We start from the raw sequence: 10,319 nt of genomic DNA on the forward strand, positions 1-10,319 counted from the left end.
CCTTGTGTAAGTAGTAACCCATACAGGAAAGGGTTAACAGAGTAACACCAGTGTCTTGGGTAAGTAATATATGATGGAGGAAAGAGTTAACCTTGTAGGTGTATAGTAGGGACACATACCTTGTGTAAGTAACCCAGACTGCAAGGAGTTCATACCGGGTTAACTGGAGAACTGCCATATTTGTATTTATTTAACTAGGCAAGTCAGTTAAGAACAAATTATTATTTACAATGACAGCCTAGGAACAGTGGGTTAACTGCCTTGTTCAGGGGCAGAATGACAGATTTTTACCTTGTCATTTTGGGGATTTGATCTAGCGACCTTTCAGTTACTGGCGTAACGCCCTAACCACTAGGCTACCTGCCGAACGACTAAGCTACACTAGGCTGTATTACAAGTTTGTGTATCATCTGAGCTAAAGGCAGGCTCTTTATAGGGAAGTCCCTGGGCTGCCTGGGGAGAATAGCATTATCAGGTCTGCCGCGTTTCTATACACAGATTCATTCAGAAGGGTTGTGCGAGTGCTATTAATTCAATACCTTTTGTTGTCTGTCCTGCTCAATGGAGGAACGATGCGCATAATGAAAGAAGGGCTTTAACTTTCTTTAATTTTCTCTCTCTCTCTCTCTCTCTCTCTCTCTCTCTCTCCTTTCTTTCTTTCTTTCTTTCTTTCTTTCTTTCTTTCTTTCTTTCTTTCTTTCTTTCTTTCTTTCTTTCTTTCTTCACCCCAGCTGGCTCAATCACAAAGGAGTGCGACAGAAACGAATTAACGACTGGCTGGGGATCAAGAACGAGAACACAGATGAGTAAGTGTTCAGAGCACTGCCTCGCACTGCAAGGCTCACTCTTATCTGTACCATGGACATCTTGGAGCAATAGACTTCACATTGGCTCATTCACTATAGTCTTTTCACTATACTCATGTTTGAGGGATATAGATTTGTGTAAATCGTCCTCATTTCACATGTTGGCTCCACCATATATTAATCATCTAAAAAGAATCTCCGCTAGACCCTCTGCTTATCTCTCTCCCCTGTCTCCTGTGTGTGTAGAGGGTACTTTGTGAGTACGGAGGAGGATGAAAACCTGCCCCACTATGATGAGAAGAGCTGGTTTGTAGGAGACCTGAACAGAACCCAGTCTGAAGACCTTCTACTAGGCAAACCTGACGGCGCCTTCCTCATCAGGGAGAGCAGCAAGAAGGGCTGCTACGCATGCTCCGTAGTGTAAGTACTCAAGTATATTCTATCAATAAGATAAGCCTGCTCCGTAGTGTAAGTACTCAAGTATATTCTATCAATAAGATAAGCCTGCTCCGTAGTGTAAGTACTCAAGTATATTCTATCAATAAGATAAGCATTCTCCGTAGTGTAAGTACTCAAGTATATACTATGAATAAGATAAGCATGATCCGTAGTGTAAGTACTCAAGTATATACTATCAATAAGATAAGCATGCTCCGTAGTGTAAGTACTCAAGTATATACTATCAATAAGATAAGCATGCTCCGTAGTGTAAGTACTCAAGTATATACTATCAATAAGATAAGCCTGCTCCATAGTGTCAGTCTCTCAATATGTACTACTGATTGAGTCTCTGCGATGATGATATGCCATGGTAAGTTTTGCTAAATTGTGGCAGTTCAAAAATCCTCTGTGAGTGTGTCAAAAACTGCTCTTATACAGTGCCGTTGGAAAATATTAAGATCCCTTCCCCTTTTCCACATTTTTTTTTTACGTTAGAGACTTATTCTAAAATAGATTAAATACAAAAATACCCCATAATGACAAATCAAACAAAACCGAAATATGACATTTATAGTACTCAGACCCTTTACTCAGTACTTTGTTGAAGCACCTTTGGCAGTGATTACAGCCATGAGTCTTCTTGAGGAGTTTCTCCCATTCTTCTCTGCAGATCGTCTCAAGCTCTGTCAGGTTGAACGGGGAGCGCTGCTGCACAGCTATTTTCAGGTCTCTCCAGAGATATTAGATCGGGTTCAAGTCTAGGCTCTGGCTGGGTCACTCAAGGACAGTTAGAGACTAGTCCCGAAGCCACTTCTTGGCTGTGTGCTTAGGGTCGTTGTCCTATTGGAAGGTGACCTTTGCCAGACTGAGGTCCTGAGAGCTCTGGAGCAGGTTTTCATTAAGGATCACTCTGTACTTTGCTCCGTTCATCTTTCCCTCGATCCTGACTAGTCTCCCAGTCCCTGCCGCTGAAAAACATCCACACAGCATGATGCTGCCGCCACCATGCTTCACGGTAGGGATGGTGCCAGCTTTCCTCCAGACGTGATGCTTGGCATTCAGGCCCAAGAGTTCAATCTTGATTTCATCAGACCAGAGAATCTTGTTTCTCATGGTCTGAGTGTCCTTTAGATGCCCTTTGGCAAACTCCAAGCGGACTGTCATGTGTCTTTTACTTCAATCTGGCCACTCTACCATAAAGGCCTGATTGGTGGAGCGCTGCAGAGATGGTTGTCCTTCTGGAAGGTTCTCCCATCTCTACAGAGAAACTTTAGAGCCATGTCAGTGACCATCGGGTTCTAGGTCACCTCCTTGACCGAGGCCCTTCTCCACAGATTATAAGGGCATAAGGCGAGACCCAAATGCAGACACAGGAGGCAGATAGTTGAGCTCCGATATCTATTATACCAAAAAGGGGTAGGCAAAAGGCAGGTCAGGGACAGGCCAGAGTTCATAAACCAATCCAAACAGTACCAGGCGAAAGGCAGGCTCGAGGTCAGGACAGGCAGAGGTTCAGTGAACAGGTCCAAGTCCAAACAGTACAAGGGGACTGGCAGGCTAGAGGTCAGAACAGGCAGAGTGGTCAGGCAGGCGGATTCAGCGCCAGGACAGGCAAGGTTCAAAACCAGGAGGGCTAGGAAAAGACAGAGACTGGGAAAAATAGGAGCTAGGAAAAACGCTGATTGACTTGGCAAAACAAGACGAACTGGGACAGAGAGACAGGAAACACAGGGATAAATACACCGGGGACTAATGGGGAAAACAGGAGACACCTGTGGAGACACAAATACAGGTGAAACAGATCAGGGCGTGACACAGATTGCCCAGTTTGGCCGGGAGGGCAGCTCTTGTAAAATTTTTGGTGGTTCCAAACTTCTTCCATTTAAGAACAGGGGTCCTTCAATGCTGCAGACATTTTTGGTACCCTTCCCCAGATCTGTGCCTCGGCACAATCCTGTCTCAGAGCTCTACGGACAATTCCTTTGACCTCATGTTATGGTTTTTTCTCTGACATGCACGTCATCTGTGGGACCTTATATAGACAGGTGTGTGCCTTTCCAAATCATGTCCAATCAATTGAATTTACCACAGGTGAACTCCAATCAAGTTGTAGAAACATCTTAAGGATGAGCAATGGAAACAAAATCAATTTTGAGTTCCATAGCAAAGAGTCTGAATACTTATATAAATAAGTTATTTTTTGTTATTTGTTTTATATAAAGTCTACAAACATTTCTAAAAACCTGTTTTCGCTTAGTAATTATGGGGTATTGTGTAAATTAATGAGGAAAACAATTACTTCAATCCATTTTAGAATAAGGCTGTAACGTAACTTGTGTGTTTTGGCTCATATTAACACCTCCTATCCTCTCTTTCTACAGTGTGGAGGGCGAGGTTAAGCACTGTGTGATTTACAGCACGCAGAGGGGCTACGGCTTCGCTGAGCCTTACAACCTGTATAGCTCTCTGAAAGACCTGGTCCTGCACTACCACCAGACCTCCCTTGTCCAGCACAACGACTCGCTCAATGTGCGCCTGGCCTACCCTGTCTACGCACAGATGCCCTCATCCTCCGGCCCTGCCCCACGGAGATGAGCACCCCCCCCCCACCCAGCCCCAGGATGGATGAGAGGACAGGGGGTGGGGGGGGTAACTATTACCCAGAACCTGAGAAAATACCTGAGATGGGGGGGAAAAGTGGGAAACACTTGCTGCGACACACACGTCAGCCACCTTGGAGTTATATATATTTTTACTAGAACAATTGGAGGGCATTCTTTCTAAAGACTGCTTGATTTGCACAAGGACGTTTTAAATGTTTGTGAATGTGAAAAAACTGAAGGAAAAGAGAAGAGCCGAGTTTTAGGTGACCCTGCTGCAACCTAAACTCCAGCCAGGGCTCTTTTACAGATTCAACGACAACATGAAGACGCTCAATTTTAAGGCTTTGTTTCCTGTCGTCCGTCCTCTTTTTTTTTTCCTTTCCTTTTTCTTTTCTGGTTTTGTTCTCTTTCTTTTTTTATTTGGACAATTTATTTGGTTCACCGCTTGTTTGCTAAATGCAAGAGATGATGATGATAATGATGTCGAGTGTATGTTCTCTGTCCCCTTTCCGAATGAGAAGCAAAAATTATGTAGCATAACAGACAAAAGACGCTTGTTCAGTGTCCCTCCATATAGACTGCTGCTGAAGGGTTGGGGGTGAAGGGAAGGGAGAATCGGAAGGGAGGGAAGAGTCGAGAGGGGTCACAAGCGAGAGAAAAATGTTTTGTAGTCTTAAAAGAAGGAGAAAAAAAATGCTTGATTTTATACTAACCGTAGATGGAGAGTGAGTTTGTTTTCTTGATGGCTGGATCATATTTCCTTTGACACATTGTAAGTCATGGTAAAGTCATGTCGTTACAGTCACCTACAGAGACCAAAGTTGGCATGGGCAGAAACAAGCCCATTGTGTTTTTATTAGTCTGTATGAATGGGGAAGATTGAAAAAGAGTGGTTGCTTTGTTTAATACCACACACGCGAAACAGAGTTTGGGCCCAGTGCTCGTGCACTATAAGCTCTGAGGGGATGGTACGCACAGACGGAGACGGTCGGTAGGTTTGACCGTCTAGACGGCGGTCACGGGTTGGGGTAGAAGCACTTATCTAAGAGGAGAGCCCAGCCAAGGCGGCACCGTACGGTTTGACACCAAATCCCAAAACTAAGGAGAAACAAACGACCTTAGAACCAGAAACATGTTTGTTTTAAACAAAATATTATTTGTAGTATATGCTAATGTCTGTTTAAAACAAACGGGGACTTTATGTATCGGTTACGGAACCTTTGAGATAAATAGGCTTTGAACTGTTTTAGTGTACACGAAGCAGGTAGGGAGGGGGGAGTATCAAGTTGAAGACGAATGCTTTTGATGATGATAAAAACTTGAAGAAAGTGCAATCCAACAATGTATTATGATTATTTAGGTTAGCAGTCACCCGGAGAGCTGAACGAACCCAGCTTCCAGACAGACTCGCAGGAGAGATAATCAAAGTGCACATTGAAGCTTTTGAAGATATATTGCTTTTCTTTTCGTTCCTTTTTTTTTGTTTTGTTTTTGTTTGTGTTTCACTCAAACTTCTTACCCGGTGTTTGACTTTAAGACCAGTGGAAACATTTCTGTTGAAAATTAAATATTATAACATCGCACAATAAATATTGACAAAATGACAAACGACCACAATGTGCAATTTTCCAGTCTATTCGGTCACCTCTACTCCCTGATATGAACCTCTCTATTCTGATTGGCTGTTGTTTGGCTACTGAGTTACCATTGGCTCTCCTTGCTGCCTGTCTAACCAGCAGCCCCTGAGACAGACAATGGACCAGTGATGTCAAATATGGTGGATAAATGAAGATAGTTCACTCAGGCCGTTTACCATTGAAAATAAATTGACAATTTCTGGTCTACTTAACTGGGTGTTTCCATAGACACCAATAGACACCAGTCCTGTCTACTTAGTTCATTTTCTTTCATTGAACCAGAAAAAAAACAGTGAGTGGGTTATTTCTCTTCCTCATCCATCTACGAGTGTCCCTGGGGTCCTGTCTCTCCCAGACAGTTGTCCCCTCCCTGCCTGTTAATCTTAGGCCATATTTAAGGCCTTGTTGACAGGAGAGGGTAGCGCTGCAGCAGAGGGGTGGTTTAGTGACCCTGGAGTAGAACAAACACAGTGGTTTTTAATCGAGCCCCCTCCAAATTTGCACCTTACTGGACAAATGTTTTGGCTCAATTGGGGGTAAAGACACCACTCCAGTGAGGTTGACTACCAAAATTGATCTAACAGATTCAGAGTTACATATTAAAACAACTGGATTCAAATAAGCAACTCTCTTGTCACACAAGAGGAAGTACGGTCACAGTCAGTGTTGAAAGCCCTTGATAAAGAACACATGCACGGGAGGAGGAGGGAGAAGGTGTGACACTCCCTCTCAAGACTAGAGGAGAGATGGGTTCTCCCTTATTCAGTCTCTCCCTGGTCTGTATGTTCTGATGTGCCTAGTAACAGCTGTTAGGGTTACGGTGAGGTTCAGCTCTTCTGTATGGAGTGTAGTGGGGTGTGATATGGTGTACTGGGGAGGGAAGGGGGTTAGAGGTCATGTTGAATGTAAAACTGGATCAGGCTGTTCTGATAGATGGAAGTTTGTTTGTGTCTCCTCGTCCCTGTTTTCTTTGGCAAGGACCCTCATGCAGGATGCTAGGATACCCTTTTGCTACAACAGTTTCATAACAAAACCCACTTTAATCTCTGGACTGGTAAAAACCAGTTTTAACAACACCCAGACAGTAAGCTAGACCTTTTGTCATTAATTATAATGGTGTCTACCTGGTTCTAATCGTGTCTATCCACATCAGTGGCCCTGCTCTGTTAGGTTTGTCCACTGAGGTAGCTCAAGAGCCTGTCTATCTTCACTTCAGTCTCCTCTCCTTCCTTATCCTCCACCATGGTTTGAAGGTTGTTATTTTGTTGACTTTTAGTTTTTTTTTTTTTTTACTAGGAGCCCTATAGGGCCCTAACTCTATTACTTGAACTATTGCATTGCTCACTGTTGAATGTCTTTATATAGAAATATACATATATTAAATAAAATATCTGTTTTGTTGTCCTATAGTAGTGAGCGGGACTGGGTTGACTTTTAAATATATATAATTATAACATGTTTATGTCACAGAAACAGAAATACAAGTAAGCTTCTTTGCAAGGAGGGAAAGATGTCTCAGAAATATACTAAGATTACGTTTGTTGATGGGGGGGCTTGTTTGATATCGCAAACATCACTCTTCAGAGAAGACAGGGTGCATCCGAAATGGCGCCGTACTTCCTATATAGTGCTTGGGAATCGTGTGCCATTTCAGACGCAGACACGGTGTGACTCTGTCTCATCTTCAGTTGTTATTCTCCACTGTGAGACAAAGCATTTCCTTTACTAATCTATGATGCTGACAGAACACATACTATTTTTGTTTGTGATTTAGTTGTTCCTCTACTCTTCCCCCCTGGCATTGAGACCAAAGATTTCAGTTGACTTTATTTTTAGCCTTTAGATGTTGATAGTTTGAAAGGGATGTTTGTTTCCATGTTACATGTTATTTCCATTGCCTTGTTTCCAGAAGAACTCAGAAGTTAATATGGTACCGTAGCTTGAGGTAATCAGAGTGAGTGAATATAGTGGTTAGAGTGGTGGACTAGTAACCGGAAGGTTGCAAGTTCAAACCCCCGAGCTGACAAGGTACAAATCTGTCGTTCTGCCCCTGAACAGGCAGTTAACCCACTGTTCCTAGGCTGTCATTGAAAATAAGAATTTGTTCTTAACTGACTTGCCTAGTTAAATAAAGGTCAAATAAATGTCCCATACAGTTAGCTAGAATCCCCTGTTAGTGATAATGATGTTGCTAATTAGCAATAAAAGTCATTATGATGAAGTATAATAGTAATGCATTATTGGGGATAGGTGTTCCTTGGTGATATTTGAGGTATTTGATCTATACCAAAGAACATTTGGATGTCCTTACCAAGCAGTGTGGTTAAGGAGGATAGTTTGCCACACCTCTCAGTCTTTTGTCTATTCAAATTAGACTGATAGCTTTCACCGCTCTGAAAGTTATGAGAGATAGAAGGCAGATTTATTCCTATGCCAGGGTTTAATTTGAATGATTTAGCAAGTCTCTGCACCCATGATGTGAGTGGCTTTATTGATCTACAATATGTGTGCCGTTGGTGTGATTCCTCTTTTAGTTTAGTTTTGTTAAGTTCGTGAAAGACCTCTTACTTCACCAAAAACACTCCCTGTGTCTGTCTCCTTGTTTTCTCACAACACAGTCATATATTTGCACCCGTTGATCCAGTCGGACGTACGGTTGCTCTCTCTCCCTCTCAGCTTTGAAAGGAAGTGAATAAGACAAATACACTTTAATTCCCCCTTGTGTCTAGTGGTTTGTCTTAAAAAGAGAAGAAGTGATTGTCGTTCTTCTGCGGGACAGAAAGCAAGTTTTCCTTAAGTTCTTTCACTCCAGAATGCATGCAATATCCCTTTCCTTTTCTGTCAAGGGTCAGAGGTCAGGGACAGAGGAGTAATGGGTGAGAGAGATGTTCTGTCTGAGATTTAGTGTTTATTAAAGAACAGCACCTTTGTGTTTCTGTAGAACCACTGTCAGTGGGATATGACTTGGGACAAGGTGTGCTGCACATACTACCAAGACATTTCGAAGAGGTTAGGACGAACCCAAATATCTTATTCCCCAAGTTTACTTTTTGACTGTTTTTAATAGTTTTCTGTGTGAAAACAAAACTCTTACGTTGGAGTACAGGTACAGGACAATGCAGGCGTAGGTTTCCTATAGCACCACAAGACTGTTATATAGCTATAATGTCTGTTGTTCTTCTTCTTCTTGCCCCTCAAGCAGTTCTGCAGAGTTTCATTTGCAGCATGCAGCCAGTGGGGGTTTGAATATGTTGTGATTCTCACCAGGAGTCGTGTGTGTTCTTACCACTGCTATCTGATCACAATACCCAGCACAGCTTCAAGGAGTACAGCTTCTTATTAAAAAAAAAAAAAGAAAAAAGATTTAGAAAGAAAAAGAGAAAAACAATTGTTTGTAAGAAAAAAATGTGTGTATCACACTGTCCCTATCCCTCTTTTGACATACGTACAGATCCAGCATGCATCTTTGGTACTCGTGACTGTTGTTTTTGTGTTTAAAAAAAAAAAGAAGAAAAAAAAGAGATGTTTTAAAGAAAAACGGTTCTTTGACTGTTCATGGTGTATTCCGATCTGATTTGAATCCAGCTAACTAAACAAGTCACTGCTTCCAGCTGAACCAAGTTACAGTCCTATTATTGTCCGTTTATAGCGTTATACGTATGTAATACTGAGAAAGATGAACGTCACAGCAATAGAAAACGTGTGTTCATTGTGGTCTGTTTGGCATGTTGAAACCAACACGTTTCTCCATATCACAATATCTGTCAATGTTTGAGACCGACAATATAATATGCTTTGAATGTAAAGCATTTACTGGGTTGCTTACAGTTACACAACTTGAAACTCACATAATCAAACAGTTATTCTTATTTCACAGAATGTTCGCAGAATTATTTTGAAACACCAGCAGTTTTTGCTATGTAGGCTACTTCTTAGACAAACACACAAGCAATATGACATTGATCTCCTTTTATTTTTCTGTCTGCTTACTTTATTCTGACAATTACTGCTAAGTAAGTACCTACTCACATAGACGTTCTGGTATATAATTGTGTGTTTCTGGAGCGACCTTGTGGTGTTGTTGCATGTGGATTGTGATGGTGGTGACTTTACCTTGTACAGCCGGCTATGAGTGGTGCTCGACTCTCCAGACCAATCAAACAGACTTCTTTCTCAGTATTACAACGTCGACATACACACCGTGCTTCTGAGCTTCTATAGGTATTCCCTTCATCAGTTTAAAGTTGTTTTAATAACGCCACGGTACACTACTTCCCTTTCTCGTATCTGTTGCAATGGTTTGTGTATGTTGTAAAAGCTCCATTTGTTTCGAACTCAACTCTTGTACGTTATCAATGGAACTTCACTATATTCATTTCTCTCGCAGAATAAAGAAGATATTTTATTCAAACCTCCTGTTGTCTCTGTGTTGTCTTGCGGGTCAATTAAACAATAAGGCCCGAGGAGGTGTGGCATACGGCCATTATAGAAGGAAAAGAAACGCACACCTATTTAGGCGAGGTGCTGGCTAGCGGAGTAGAAAACTTGAAAATAAAAGAGAGCCGCACACTCTAGGAGCTCAGATGCAAAAATGTAATTACCAGCATTTCGACAGCCAAGCTGTCTTCATCAAGGTATAACCAGTTTATAATAGCAATAAAGCACCTCGGGGGTTTGTGTATACGGCCAATATACCATGGCCCCGCGTAACGAGGAGTGCCTGGAAACAGCCCTTAGCTGTGGTATATTGGCCAAATACCACAAACCCCCCCCGAGGGGCTTTATTGCTATTATAAACTGGTTACCAACGTAATTAGAGCAGTTAAATATTT

The 10,319-nt window shown here is 42.1% G+C and overlaps 1 protein-coding gene across 4 annotated transcripts in view; it reads left to right on the forward strand.

The window, feature by feature from the left end:
- Window positions 1–9,898, forward strand: part of pik3r3b (phosphoinositide-3-kinase, regulatory subunit 3b (gamma)) — a 324,990-nt gene extending 315,092 nt beyond the window's left edge. For all 4 annotated transcript variants that reach the window (XM_021599716.2, XM_021599719.2, XM_036969313.1 and 1 more), the window contains 3 exons: window positions 732–806; window positions 1,053–1,226; window positions 3,629–9,898. In XM_021599716.2, the coding sequence (XP_021455391.1) occupies window positions 732–806; window positions 1,053–1,226; window positions 3,629–3,842 (463 nt within the window). In that variant the 3' untranslated portion in view covers window positions 3,843–9,898. The remainder of the gene's footprint in view (window positions 1–731; window positions 807–1,052; window positions 1,227–3,628) is intronic.
- The last annotated feature ends 421 nt before the right edge of the window (window positions 9,899–10,319 follow it).

The sequence above is a fragment of the Oncorhynchus mykiss genome, chromosome 30, assembly GCF_013265735.2.
Source record: "Oncorhynchus mykiss isolate Arlee chromosome 30, USDA_OmykA_1.1, whole genome shotgun sequence".
NCBI lineage: Eukaryota > Metazoa > Chordata > Actinopteri > Salmoniformes > Salmonidae > Oncorhynchus > Oncorhynchus mykiss.